At 41.0% G+C, this 15,397-nt stretch overlaps 1 protein-coding gene across 4 annotated transcripts in view; it reads left to right on the forward strand.

Moving 5' to 3' along the window:
- The window catches only part of adgra3 (adhesion G protein-coupled receptor A3), a 164,497-nt gene extending 149,552 nt beyond the window's left edge, over positions 1–14,945 (forward strand). For all 4 annotated transcript variants that reach the window (XM_069925069.1, XM_069925068.1, XM_069925070.1 and 1 more), the window contains 5 exons: positions 58–182; positions 1,484–1,607; positions 3,859–4,004; positions 8,367–8,462; positions 13,296–14,945. In XM_069925069.1, the coding sequence (XP_069781170.1) occupies positions 58–182; positions 1,484–1,607; positions 3,859–4,004; positions 8,367–8,462; positions 13,296–14,556 (1,752 nt within the window). In that variant the 3' untranslated portion in view covers positions 14,557–14,945. The remainder of the gene's footprint in view (positions 1–57; positions 183–1,483; positions 1,608–3,858; positions 4,005–8,366; positions 8,463–13,295) is intronic.
- Positions 14,946–15,397: the final 452 nt, after the last annotated feature.

The raw sequence follows: 15,397 nt of genomic DNA on the forward strand, positions 1-15,397 counted from the left end.
TCTTAAGGAATTTATGTATTTCTTTCTTTAATTCTGACTGTTATTTGTACCCATCAGGATCTGACTGGTGCTGATTTCCTACTGCAGTCTGTTGAGCTCTTGCATCCTGTAATATATGTTGCTGCCACAGTATTGCTGGCTTGTTTGGTCATAATTATCGTAAGCTACATATATTATCAGAGGTAATACCTTTTATAACATTTTAATGTTGGTTCAAAGTAATGCATATCATATCATTTGAATAAAACTTGTCAGTTCAACATCACTTGCTGACTTTGAACCACATAGAATTTATGATGCAAGTTTGGAAAATCCTTTGTGACAAGAACATGGAAAAAATTTCAAATGTAATTAATCAAATTTATACAGTAAAATCACCATTATCAATTGTATACTAAAGCAAGCAGCAAAAAACCCCAGAGAAAATAAGTAAATAAATCAAATGGCTGAGACAGGGCGGATGGACCCCATGGGGACACGCCCCTCAATGCACACGCATTCTTTTCACTGGCGCCATTAGTGTGGAGGTGAGTCAGGTGATCAGCGCAAGGAAGTTGCACCAAGGGCCTAACCAGGATACTTGCGTGGTGGTGAGTTGCGTTGCTTTGGTGAAGATAGGAGCAAAAATTTAGCCAGTGGAGCACTCCTGTTGTGTACTTTTTTGATTAAAGTTTCAATAAAGTTGCATTGGATTGAAATGGCGCTGCCCAGGATTAAGACCCAGCTGATACTGCTGGGGTATTCTCCTCAAGTGTCTCCCTATCCCTATCTAGTAGGAATCTTTTATTTTTTAATGAATAATAAGTACATTAGTCAGGCTTTATCTGTAAACTTGGGGGAGGGGTTAATTATAACAGTGGGACAGTTAGCATCGAACTAGTGCAATGCTGATACAGTGTCAGCGATCGGGGTTCAATTTTTCTTTAAAGTTACGGAATTACTGGATTAAAGTGAACATTACATAATGAAAGACTACAAAACTGATTATTTTATCATACCACTTTACATTCTACACTGTCCTTTGTCTTCTAAATGGTGTATTCATAATGCAGGTGTATTAGTTAGATGTTGTAAGAGTGAGTCTCAATCAACCGGAAAATTTGCATTTCTGGCATCCGTGATCCCCGTAGGTGCCAGATAACGGGGATTTTACTGTACTTGATTTGCCCTTTAACCTCTCAGTGGCTATTTTGTAATTGCAGTACAAGCGCAAGCTTAACTATTAGGTCAGTGTCTTTAAAAATAAAGGTGCAAATTATGAGCCGATTCAATTGGAATTCAAAAAAAGATTTTATTAATTCACTACATTGTAATTTGCATCAGTGAAATCTTGTAACTGTTGAAAAAAATCAAGTTTTACTATACAATACTATGGAAGTGCATGGGATATGGGTAGGAAGGAAATATAACAACCTGAAATAATATTAGAGTTAAGTTGTGGTTTCTTTGGTAAGAGTCCTGATGATTTGTTCTGTTGTGGCAGTGTGGTGCGGATCAGCAGGAAGAGTTGGCATATGTTGGTTAACTTTTGCTTTCACGTTTTCCTGACGAGCGCAGTGTTTGTAGTTGGCATCAGTCAGACCAGGAATATTACTGTTTGCCAGGCGGTAAGTAAAATATATTTATTTCTTGTAATTGCTACGTAATGACAGTATTATTTTAAAAATGTTTTCCAATAGGACTATTTGTTCAATAATAGTAGGAAAATTTCAAAAAAAGCAACAAATTGGAATTATCTCTGAAAATAATTCAGTTGGAGAATGCAGTGATCTAATTTCAGATGTGGGATAAGAGAGTGATAAAATATTTTGGATTAATAGGATATTATCACAGCACTTTGAACATAGTGAAAATAAATCAGTGCTGCTCAGTAGAAAATGTTGAGAGACTGTGGAGAGAATATAATTACATTGGTATTCGTAAATTGGCTAGTACATCTTTAAGATTATTTTACTGTCATGTAATAATGCAGAAAATGTACAGTAAGAGAAAGAGGAGCTAAAAAGTGTCCCTTCAGAGATAGGCATAGATTCGCCTCCAGTGCTCCCACAGCCTCTGCAGCCATGCAAACCCCTGATCAATCCATTGGCAAACCGATACGATCAGGAAGCCCAAGGCCCTTTGGGAGCCCTTCGTGCCTTCAGCACCTTCTTGAATCCTGGCTCCAATGAGCCAGTTTCCAGCAGCCTGTCTGGATCCTTCAGCTGCTGAACCCATCGCTGGTTTCTGGTCTGTAGGGTAGTCCCCTTTGCTTCTCCTCAACTTGAGAGTGGGGGTAGGGGATGTTCTCTCTATTTCTGATGCCCTGCGCCAGTCTTCTACTTCACCAGAGTGGGTCATCTTGGACAGACCCCTCAGTTGCAAGATTTTAATTAAAAACACCATCGCCTCCTGTAACAGGCAGTTTAAAGCCTGTGTGGAGCCGTGGACATTAGGACCGGGCAGCTGGACTCCTTGGAGGAGTGCTGAGTCTCCGCTCCCCAGTCTTCTAGGTCCACATTAATGGCAGCAATGCCTTTTAAAAATTTCTTTATTGCAAATCAAACAAATTGTATACCCAACATTATTCCCCTGTACACTTCCAATTCCCTTGCATTACAAGGAAATGTCTGCACTATTGCAAAGTCACTTTTTTGTACTAGAATAACTGAATTTTAATATTATCTATCCATCTTTAGTATTTTTTTTGTCTATTTTAATTCAATTAAGGTTAATGTAGTTTTTACAAAGAACCTGTTCGGCTGCAGCAAGTTAGAATTTTGGTGCATACGTACATTGTATATGACCATAAACTCGTTTGGATCATTATTGAATGTTTCAAAAGTTTGTGAAATTTCTCTTTAACCACAGAAAACAGGTGTTAACCATTTTGTACTGTAGATTTGCCCCATTAGAACAACTGCAAAAGGATCTCATCAGGGAGGAGGGTTTCTCATGAAATAATGGTAGCACAAGCAGCAAATGTTCAACCGTGCATTAACACAGAATCACATTTTAACACAAATATGCTATTTATTTTTATGTACTAATATGACAAATATTTGCCCTTGTTGGGGCTTAAATTGGATGAAATGCCAACTTTCCAGTCGGACCTATCTTCAATTTATTTAGCTTCCAAATATTAGTATATATACCGATGCATGAGTCAGTCCAACTGTAACAATGCAGAAATGTGACAAATATTTGCCCTTGTTGGGGCTTAAATTGGATGAGATGTCAACTTTCCAGTCGGACCTATCTTCAATTTATTTAGCTTCCAAATATTAGTATATGTACCGATGCATGAGTCAGTCCAACTGTAACAGGTGCAGACTATGATTTCCATGATTTATTGGTATTATTTTAGAAATAATTTGACTGGATATTGTACTGAGTCCTGCTATTGATTTTAATTTTCTCCTTGGCTTGTGTTTGTTTCTGGCTAAGATTTAAAATTAGTGATGGGGCCCTAATCTTAAATTGAGAATTGGGAAAGGGAAATTCCATTTAAGTATCCATTAAAAGGGATGATTGCTAAGAGTGAGTTTTGCTTCTTAACTCTTGATTGAACGTGTGGACAAATTGGGAATTATAGTTTTAATATGATAGCTGAATAAATAAACTATAGTTAAAATGGGGTGGTTAAACCATAAAGAATTAAGAAAATGGATGGGGGAGACTATCAATGTGAAGTCAAGAATTTTGTGGTTTGCCTTTGAGGGGGTAATTTGTATACAATTTATTGTCTTTTTTTAGTTGCTTCTGTTATGTTTTATAATGAAATTGAGAGACATACCATTATCATTACAAAGCATCCACAATTTTTTGACTGGCTTCTAGATTGTATTTGCTTACATGTTGAATATTTTGAAAATGTAGGTTGGGATAATTCTACACTATTCTACTCTCGCCACCATCTTGTGGGTTGGTGTCACAGCACGAAATATTTTCAAACAGTTGACAAGGAAAGCGAAGAGATGTCAGGATCCAGAGGAACCACCTCCCCCACCGCGACCAATGCTAAGGTAGGCACAATATTTCATGTGACACATTTTCTAACATTCACTATGTTTGTGAAATTGAACAGATACGTCTACGTCTTCTAGAGTTTAGAAGACTGAGAGGTAATTTCACTGAAGCATGGCTGAGGTGATGAGAACTATATCCAAGGTGACCAGGCAACATAACTTGTCAGGTATTGAAGGATGCACTGACCAATTGACTAAAGTCCTCACGTACATCTTCAACACCCTACTGCATCAGTTCATCGTTCCCACAGGGTTTAAGACAGTCACCCACACTGCTCAAGAGGGCAACAATAACAGGCCTCGATGACTACCACCTTGGTGGCACTGACCTCCACCATTATGAAATGCTTTGAGTGTCTGGTGATGGAATGCATTAAAGCACACCTCCCAGAGATGCTAAACCTATTTCAATTCGCCTATAGAAGAAAACGTTCCACAGACAATGCTATAACCTTGTTCATTCACTCTGTCCTGACCCACATGGAGAATGACGCAACATGTACCAGCCTGCTGTTCTTTGAATTCAGCTTGCAATTAATATGATCATTACCCAGAGGCTAGTGGAGAAGCTGTCCTCATTGGCGCACAACACCCTTCTCTGTAGCTGGATACAGAAAGACTACAGCCTGTCTAGGTTGGTAGCAGAACTTTGAGAATTAGCGCACCTCATGGATGTGTGCTCAGCTGCTCTTGTTTCTGTTACTGAACTATGAAAGCAACGCCAGATCCAGCTCCAACCGTGTCATCAAGTTTGCAGATGACCCAACAGTAGTTGGCCTCACTAGCAACAACGATGAGTCACACAACAGAGAAGAAGTGGAAAATCTCATGAAATGGTGCAAGAATCATAGAATGTTACAACACAGAAATAGGCCTTTTCAGCCCTTCTAGTCTGGGCTAACATTTTTTTTGCCCAGTCACCCAGTCCATACCTCTCACATCCATGTACCTGTCCAAATTCCTCATGTTAAAATTGAGCCCACATTCACCACTTCAACAAGAAGCTCATTCACGCTCCCACCACTCTCTGTGTGAAGAAGTTCCCCCTAATGTTCCACCTAAACTTTTTTTCTTTCATTCTTAACCCATGTCCACTGGTTTGTATCTCACTTACCCTCAGTGGAAAAAACCTATCTACATTTACTCTGTCTAAACCCCCCCCCCCTCATAGTTTTATATGCATCTATCAAATTTCCCCTCATCCTTCTGCACTTCATGGAATTAAAGATCTGTTTAACCTTTTCCTGCAACCAGTTCCTGAAATCCTGGCAACATCCTAATAAATCTTCTCTGCACTCTTTCTACATTATTGATATCTTTCCTGTAGTTATGTGTCCAAAACTGCACACAATACTCCAAATTTGGCCTCACCAATGTTTTATACAACTTTAACATAACATCCCAACTCCTATACTCAATATTTTGATTTATGAAGGACAATATGCCAAAAGCTCTCTTTACAACCCTGTGGATACCTGTGAGGCCTTTTTCAGGGAATTACTGTATATCTTGGAGTACAAGTCAAGTTGTGAAACCCTAAAATATCTCTGAAAATTGGGGGAGGTTGACATATACGCCAGATATACTTTTGAGACCTTAAATTCAGCTCAAAAACCGCTTCAGACTGATTCAGCGTGTAAGTCGACCCTTGAAAACCAATTTGGCATATGTCGACCCTGTAAGCACTTCCCCACCGCCAGCACTACCACTCCCAACACCTCCCCATCGGTGGGTGCCACCATAATCCACCTAGACATTCTACAATTGTGGAGCCTGAGGTCCCCGCTCCTACCTGAGAGCCTGTGATTGCTGTTCCTGGCTGGCAAAGAGGAAGTTCTCACTCCTGCTGAGAGAACGAGGTCGCCACTCTTGCCCCCCCCCCCTCCTTTCATTTCACTTGTCCACATTAGCTCATACCACACAAATCCCCTTGCATCCATGTAGTTTTCCATGCCTTTCTTAAAAGGAGCTAATGTACCTGCTTCCACCACTTTGTATGGAAGTTCATTCCATAAATCCATCATCCTTGGAGTGAAAAACTGTCCCCTTGTGTTGCTTATAAATTCCAACTCTTCATCTTGTAGTTATCCCCTCTTATCTTGGATTCTCCCATTCTAGGGTACAGATGGTCACTATTCACCATATCAATGCTCTTCATTATTACATGGACCTAAATAAAGCCTCCTGTCAATCTGCAACATTCCAACAAAAACAGGCCTAATTTTCCTTTGCAATAACTCAACTTCCATAAACTTGGGAATAACTTAATAAACCTCTTGTATATCTTTTCCAACTTTATAATTTCTTCTACTACTAGGCAACTAAAACTGCACACTGTATTCCAAGTATGGTCCACCAGTGTATAACGTCAACATGATAACCCAACAGATATTTTTCAACGCCTTGAGCAATGGACCCTGGCTTTCCCTGTCACCTTCCCTTAGCGCACGCGCTCACTCTCTCTTTCCCTCCTCTCCATTCTGTCTCCTTTCACTCTAACATGAAAAATTCTTACATTGTCTCTTATATCCAATTAATACCTTTTGTTGATCTGAATTTCTTCTCGTGCCAGCATTGTCTGAATTCTGAGATTTCATGCCTCTGGCTTATTCTGCCTATTCCTTCAAGAAGGGCTCAAGTCCAAAATATAGGGAATATATCTTTGTCTCCTGTGGACAATGAATGCTGAGTTCCACCAGCATTCTGGCGTGTTTTACTTCACCTCCTGATCCTTGTGGTGCGGGGACCTATTCTTTCCCTCATGACCCTTTTATTCATAATATACTCATAAAATTATTTGGATTGTCCCTTGTGCTGTCTGACCAAGCCATCTCATAGCCTCTTTTAGCTCTCCTTATTTCCTCTTCACTATGCTCCAACATTCTTTTTTGACTCAGTCAGTGTGGTATCATAACTTGTCCTAAATGTCCCACCAATGTGAATTCCACCTGTCTGCACATATCTAAACTCATCCCATCTGTGTATCCATCCAATTTTTCTTAAATGTTGCAATAGTGCCTGCCTCAACACCACTTCTAGCATCCTGTTCCATATATCTACTACCATTTGTGTTTATATTTTTAAATAAAGTTACCAGCCAGGTTCCTGTAAAATCTCTTCTCCCTCACTTTTAACTTGTGTCCTCTGGTTATCAAGTCCTTGCTCTTGGCAAAAGAGCATTCACCTGATCTATCCTCACATGATTTTATACCACTCTACAATATCACTCTTCATCCTCATGTGCTCCAATGAATAAAGCCCTAGCCTGCTCAGCCTCTCCCTATAGCTCAGTCCCCCAAGTCCTGGAAGAATCCTCATAAATACTCACTGTACCCTTTCCAGTTTGAAAACCTCTTTCCAGTAGCATGGTGAGCAAAACTAAATGCAATACTCCAATTTGGGCCTCACCAACATCTTGTACAACTGCAACATAACCTCCCATCCTCTGCACTCAGTACTCTGACTGATGACGGCCAATGTGCTGAAAACCTGGTTGACCACTCTTTCCACATTCAAGATTCAATATATTGTCACGTCATGAAACAATGTCATATTATACAAAACTGTCTTTTCTCTGCTCGAAGGCAGACTGATTCACCATCAGCATAAATTGTGTGAAGCACCCATAGAAAGAGAAGCAAAAGAAAGTGTTTTTCTCTTCTCCCCCCCCCCCCCCCCCCAATACGATTAGGAACCCTTTGGCATCCTGGTTCTGATACCTGATACCCCTTCAGTCAGTTTCGAGCCAGTCTCCAGCAGTCCGCAGCCTGTGTAGGTTCTTTGCCTCAAGTCACTGACAATCCGCTGCAAAAAAAAATGATCAGCTTCTTAATATAAACGTAGCAGAACCAAAGCTTGGAAATGAAATTGGGAGATTATTTTTGTATTTTTTTTTAAATTGGTTGAGAATGTGGAATTCACAACCATGAGGAACATAGTTGAGGAGGGATTAATATGGAGAGGAGAAACAATAAAGCTGGGCTGAAAGAGTTAGATGAGGACAATTGGGAGGTGCTCAGCATAACTCTCTGCATGTGTTGTGACAAAGACTGTGTATTGTATTTCTGCTAATATTGAATTATTGTACCTTGCAAAGGTAAACTCTGTTTTGCAAAGTAACAGGCTACATACTTATTAACACAGCAGGACCTGTTACAGTTAAATAATTCACTCAGAAGTTAAAGAAAAATTAACTGAGCCAAATAACAAACTGCACTTGTGTTTGTGAAAATTGAATTTAATTAACCTGAAATAAATGTGCATTTCATACCACTGCTTAATTTAAATTTCAATCTTATTTTGTTTTGTGAGATGTACATGCAGTTGTGTAACACTTCCCTCGTGATTGTATCTTTAAAGGTTCTATTTGATTGGTGGAGGAATTCCGATCATTGTGTGTGGCATCACAGCGGCAGCTAATATTAAAAATTATGGAAGTAAAATGGATGCACCATAGTAAGTTCAATTTGTTTTGTATCTTCAGATTGAAAACCATTTTTTATTTTTTCATGTCTTTGACGTTGACTGATGCTCCAATCGAATTGAGAAGAGTTGGGAATAAAGAAGTTGCCTGAAATTGTGAATGATGAAAAATACCACCCCAAAAATTGGATAGATAATTGGATTTCATTATTTACCTTTGGTCTATTTACATTAATTCAGAATGTTCTTTTTATATGAAGACATAGCCAGAGACTAAATGTTTTGGATCATTTAAACTTATCAGGAATCACAACAAAACCACTCAATGTAGCACCCAAAAATTACCTATTTGGATTTTAATTTCATGGAAGTAGTTTAGTAATGTTTATATTAAAGATCTGGGAAAAGTAATATTTTAATTTTCTTTTTGGTAAGGGAAATCAGTATTTCATAATTCACAACTGGTTTCTCAGTATCTTGTACCTATCCAGATGAAATAGAAATGAATCCTGAATCAATGACGTTCTGGTGAAGGCCCTAAAATGACCTTTGTTTCAGAGGTTTTTTTAATTAAAAATAAAACCAGCATTGGCTGGGATCTGACTGTGAAGAGCCTTAGCAATGAACTCTTGTCCCTTGTGGCTGATTTACAATGTATCAGTGAGTGTTGGGGTGAATCACAAAATGATATTTAAATGTGTATTAAAGAAAATTTTCAGTGAAGAAGTTTATGAAGAAAACTGATTGAAAAACCAAGGGTGGAGGTAAAAAGATGCTGGGGTTCAGTGCAGTTGGGGAAACTCAGCATCCATTGGAAGACAAGGCAGTTAATGTTTTGGGCCTGAGCCCCTCTTGTGCTTTCTGTGGTTGCAGTGTGGCCTGCTGAGTTATTTTTGTGTAATGCGAAAAGCATGAGTGGAATTCTTTCAGGCTAGTACTACATTTAGAAAGCTACCAGTGATGTTTGTTTGTTTGTGTAGAGGCATTGACCAGTTTAATATTGAGGAATGGCCTCAGTTTTGCCCTAGAAACAAATTGAGCAAGTTCACTGTCTCCATTCTGCATATCGGAACCTACAATAAATTCTAGCATCCAATGAGTGCATGATCCAAGGGGAACGTGACTGAATGCACTCATAGAGACCAGTGCAAACACACTTTTAATAGCTTACACTCAATGGCCTGTAGACACAATAGGTGAATCTAAGATAAGGTGGGAAAACCAGAGTTTATATTGGGGTAGGTGAGGGAGGAGCCAGCCATCTGAACAATACACAGACAGTGAATTTCAGTTTACTGCACCAAGATTGTCATAATCAACGTGGAATGGCATACAGCAATGATAACTTCTAATTATTAGTACACATTGATAGAGTTAAAGATCTCAAAGCACTGTATAGCTGAAGAATGATCAATAGTATCTCAAAGGTAAGCAAGAGGCACTTTCAGGTGGCCAATTGCCCCGCATGTAAAGCTGCATATTTTGGCAAAATGCGGCTGTTGGGAGGCCACGTGAATGCGCAGGAGGCGCCTGTGACGCGAACTTTGCAACCCTCCTCCGAGAGGGATAATCGCTGCAGCACAGTGGCCTCCCCAGCCATCTGAATGCAGCTGCCTAAAAGCGGCTGCATTCGGGATGACAGTCAGCTGGCGAGTGCCTGACGCCTCCTCTCCCAGCCACCCCTTCCCATGGTGCAGAACGTCGGGGCCGAAACAATGCCGGTACCCGACTCGAGCGCGGCTATCAAACTTGGCGTCAGCATATTTAAGCCTTGGCGGAGGAAAGCAAGGTCACGGATGCAGTATCCCCGAGTTCCCAGCCCCCTTCTCCCCCGCCGGCCACCCCAGCCCCCTTCTCCCCCGCCGGCCACCCCAGCCCCCTTCTCCCCCGCCGGGGGGGCAGAGTGATCAATATGGGACCATTCCATGTGGGATGTCCCTGTGCTTATAGCTGCACTAGCTGTCCCAGCTGACAGCCAGCCATCCTAACAGCCCAAGAGACAGGAGCCGGAGTGCGCTCAGATACGCATCACAGTGCAGCTGTCACTTCAGGAGGCCAGCGCTGTGCTTTTAGCGCTGCAACCTGAACGTCAATTCAAAGGGCCACTTCCTCCTCTTCAGGTGCATTCTTAGTGGAGAATGCACCTGAAGAAGCCCAAGGTTACCTTTGGACAGAAGGCAAACAGATGGGGTGGATTTAAATTCCTTTGTTATCATATGTTAATACACAATGTAAAATACACCAAAAACACTTGCTTGCTGTAAATAAAGGGAGACGAAGAGATGTTGCTAGCATTGCTCGGTGCCTCAACAGTAAGAGAAGGTGAAAAGCCCTTTCAGGTGAACCCTCTGCCTTGAGGCCAGCAACAGGAGTGGATTTAAAACTGCTAATTCACCTTTCATGTGGCAGCCCTAAAAGGCTGCTGCATCGTTACCTGGTCCACCTGAAAGGACCTATTCATATCCAGAGGCACCTCATAGTGCCCTCCAGATCTGATGGAGGCGGGGCAACTAGTGCCACAGTGCCATCCATCATAAATATGTGGCATAGCAATGGCTATCTTCCCTACTCAATCCCCCATGCAGGTGGAACCGCTCGGTGTTTCCCACAACAATTCCACCTGCGTGGGGGATTATGGGTAGGGAAGACCGAACATTGCTATGCCGCATTTTGAGCCACAGAGAGAGGCCCAAAGACCGAAGTGTTCAGTGAGGTGCAGGAGCGGCCAGCCAGGCTGTCACAGCCTGTATCAGACGCCCCCAACATCCCCCGCCAGCCACCCCTGCCCCAATGGCTCTCACAGACTGCCCCTGCCCTGACAGCCCCCGCCAACCTCCCCTCCCCAGTGGGGCGGGGCTGTCAGGTAGTGGGGCTGGTGGGATATCTGTCAGGTAGTGAGGCCGGGGGGGTGGGGCTGTCAGGTAGTGGGTAGTTGGGTCGTCAGCCCGCCTCCCCCCCCCCCCCCCTCCCCACACACCCCCATGCAGCCACTTACAGTGGCTGCACATTCGGGAGCCCAGCACTCTGCCGCCTTGGAGGTGCTCTGGGTACCTTCAAGTGAATGGGTATTGAGTCACAAAGGGGGGGATATTCTGTGCCTTTACACTGGGATGTTCAGGCCATCTGAAAGGGATAAAGACAGGCCTTTCACAGAGTTTCTGTGGATTAGAAAATAAAACAGGAGTAGGTAAGAAAGAGATGAAAACAGTGGAATCACATCAAAGTAAATGTTACCAAAAATTAAGAAAATTGGCATGGATGTCGATTATACCTGCTGTCCTTTTCCAATTTTTCTTCCACTCTCTCAATAGTCTTACCCTCTTCTACCTTCTGCCCAATACCCTTTCTCCTCTTTCCCCAACCCTCCTGCTCCTTTCCCCTTTCATATCAGCCTCTTTTTCTTGTGGTCTTGATAAAGGGTGCTATCTGCAGACTTTCTATTTATCTTGATCCAGAATGTTGACTGCCCATAGATGTTGTCTGACACATTGAGTTTCTTTACCAGCTCATTGCTTGCTCAGTATTTCAACATCTGCTGTCTTTCCACCCCTCGACACCCTTGCCTCCCTGATGATCCCATCCTGTCCATAATCTGAGGATGATGTGTGTACTGCCTTCAGGAGAGTGAATCTGAGGAAATCCTGGACAGAGTACCTGGCCGAGTATTAAAATCTGTGCTGACCGACTTACCAGTGGATTCTAAGATATCTTCAACACCAGGCATGGTACCCACCTATTTCAAACAGGCTTCAATCATATTGGTGCCCAAGAAGAGTGCGGTAACCTACCTTAATGACAGTGATGAAGTGATTTGAAAGGCTGGTGTTGAAATATATCAGCTCCTGTTTGAGCGGTGACATGGATTCATTCCAGTTCACTTGTAATAGCCACAGGTCTACAGAGGCTGCTATCTCGCTAGCTCTATTACAAAGCCCTGGAAAACCTGGGCAGTAAAGATGCATTCATTTGGATGCACTTTATCGACTGCAGTTCAGCATTTAACACCATCATCCCCTCAAAATTGATTAGCAAACTCCAAGATCTGGGACTCAACACCCCACTGTGTACTCTGACAATAAATCTGAAAACTTTACACTTTAATGTTGCTCTGTTGAGTATGCTTCACAATTTGTTTTTAAGGGAACATTGCACCATCTAGTGCTAATAAAGGTGAACTCCATTAGTCACGTTGACTTCATGAGAAAGGATCTTTGTGAATAGGCCTCTATTTCCATTTGTTTTTGCATTAATTACACTGGCATTATAGTTGTACAACACATTATGAGTTATGAGGGGGAAGTGTATTCATACCCAAAACCTCCATGCCACTATGAAAGATACATCTGAAATACGTTATTTTTTATTACTTACCAATTTTGTCAACCAATAAGTTTTGGGTAAACTTGATATTTTTTACTAGGATTTAATAAGCAAGTGCTGACAATCTTATCAGATTCACATGCAAAATAACTACCTTTCCTTTGATTCCATTCTAAACGACATATTGAAATGACAATGGATTCATGTCACTGTTTGCCAAAATATATGTGGAAAATGTGAACATATTCCTTTTGAGGGAGAATGGTTAACAAATATTAAATAATGTTTAATGCAAAGGATCAGAACCCACATTCACTGTTCCATCTTGGGTGATCTATACCTTCTCTCCATTTTATCATTTGAGACATTTAGAATTTTTGGGGAAAATGGAACAGTTCAAAAATTCATCTTTATGGCCCATGACAAAGATTTTGCAACTTTTTGACTGAAGCTTTTGAATTTTTTTGGATTAGGATGATTGCATTTAAGTTTTGTTGCTCAGAACTTCTAACATAATTACTTTTCACATTTTCTTTTATCTTTCAGCTGCTGGATGGCGTGGGAACCCAGCCTTGGGGCATTTTATGGACCTGTTGGGTTTATTATCTTTGTAAACTGCATTTACTTTCTGAGCATATTTGTGCAGCTTAAACAACACCCTGAACGAAAGTATGAGCTTAAGGAAGCAGCAGATGAACACCAGCATTCAGCAAATACCGACCACAGAGAATCTAATGTCAACGATTCAACCTCTACATCTCAAGCAAATTGTTCTGTTCTTTCATCCTCTGCACTGGAGAATGAACACACTTTTCAAGCACAGCTACTCGGTACATGTTTGTCATTGTTTATGTATATTGCTCTGTGGGTATCTGGTGCATTGGCTGTATCCCAGTACTACCCAATGGATCTTATATTTAGCTGCCTGTTTGGGGCCACAGCTTTGAGCCTGGCTGCATTCCTTATACTTCATCATTGTATTAGCAGAGAAGATGTTCGACAGTGTTGGATGACCACTTGCTGTCCAGGGAGGAGTACTTATTCCATTCAAATTAATGTCCCACCAACAGATTCCAATCATGCTAATGGTGAAACTCCAAAACTTACCAACAGTAGCACAGAGTCCTCCTGCACAAACAAGACTGCTTCCAGCAATAACAAACTATCCCAAGGATGTAAGCTAACTAATCTTCATGTTGCTGCAGTACAGAACCAACATGTTCCTTTGGCAAGTAATTTATCAACGCAGCTTGATAACAGCCTGACAGAACATTCAATGGACAATGACCTCAAAATGCATGTGACTCCTGTGGAAGTGCCATTCCGTTCTAATGGACAAATGAACAGGCATCATAAAAACAGGACTAGGGCCCATCAAACTCATCGACACAGCAGGCTGACTGTGTTAAGAGAATATGCATATGATGTACCTACAAGTGTGGAAGGAAGTGTACATAACACCTTGTCCAAGAGCAGGCACAGTAACCATGAAAGTCATCATGGGATGAGAAAGCCTCGCTCTGCTTTTAGAGACCGTCAACAAAGTCGCAACCAACCTGATGGCAGTGATATCTGTTACACATTGCCTCAATGCAATCAAAATACAGCAAAGAACGGAGTTGGTGGCAATAAAGACAGCAAGCAAAAACCAACAGTGGTTGAACACGAGAACCATAAATCCTATGGTCTTAACTTGGCTAGTCAAAATGGACTACTGAAAGGCAGTGGTCAAGATGTTCCCTTACTAGGTGCAGACAGCACTGGGAATGTCAGAACTGGATTTTGGAGAAATGAAACTACTGTGTAGTGTGCAAAAACTCCTTAATTTTATCAAATCATATAAAACTGTGATGTGCATTCCTTTCTAGTTAAAATTATTGTAAGAGTTTACAAAATTGTTTTACATTGTGTATTGAAACTGAAGGTACAGTCCTACATTTAATATGTGAAACTACAAGTTTCTGTATTTAGTTTTCTATCTTTTTAAGAGATCCAAGGTTGCCACTTTTGTGAAGTTATGCTGAGAACAATTTTCACCTTTTCTATTTTTGTAGCATTTAGTCCTGTTTTGTTACACACTATTGGATGTTCTTATACATAAAATTGCATGAGAAATAGAGTTCAGAAGCAATGGGCAATATCTACTTCTGGGCATGTAATTTTCTAAATAATAAAAAGGTTTTCCTTGTGACATGATTATACGAGTCTGAGAGTGTTTAAGAAAATCAAGTTGGTTAAGTATTTTTATTGCTTGCTTTCAATTTGTGACATGCAAAATTTTAACTAATCTATTTTAACTTGACTGAAAAATACGCAAGCTGAAATAGGATGTTTAAGGAATGCAGGAAAGAATTTGAGCAAGGAATCAGGAGGGCAGAAAGGGGCCATGAAATGTCCTCAGCACATAGGATGAAGGATAGTCCCCAGGCAACCTACATATTCATTAAAAACAAAGCCATGGCCAGGGAAAGGGTCGGACCACTCAAGGACAAAAGCAGTTTAAGCCTGGAGCTAAAGGATGTTGATGAAGAGCTAAATGAATACTGAGCATCAGTATTTGCCTAGGGGAAGGACAGTGAGATCACGATAGTGCATGCTAACATTGGAAAATGTTGACATTGGAAAAGGTGGTGATTAGGATGGTTAAA

Source organism: Narcine bancroftii, chromosome 3 (assembly GCF_036971445.1).
Source record: "Narcine bancroftii isolate sNarBan1 chromosome 3, sNarBan1.hap1, whole genome shotgun sequence".
In the NCBI taxonomy this organism is placed as follows: Eukaryota; Metazoa; Chordata; class Chondrichthyes; order Torpediniformes; family Narcinidae; genus Narcine; species Narcine bancroftii.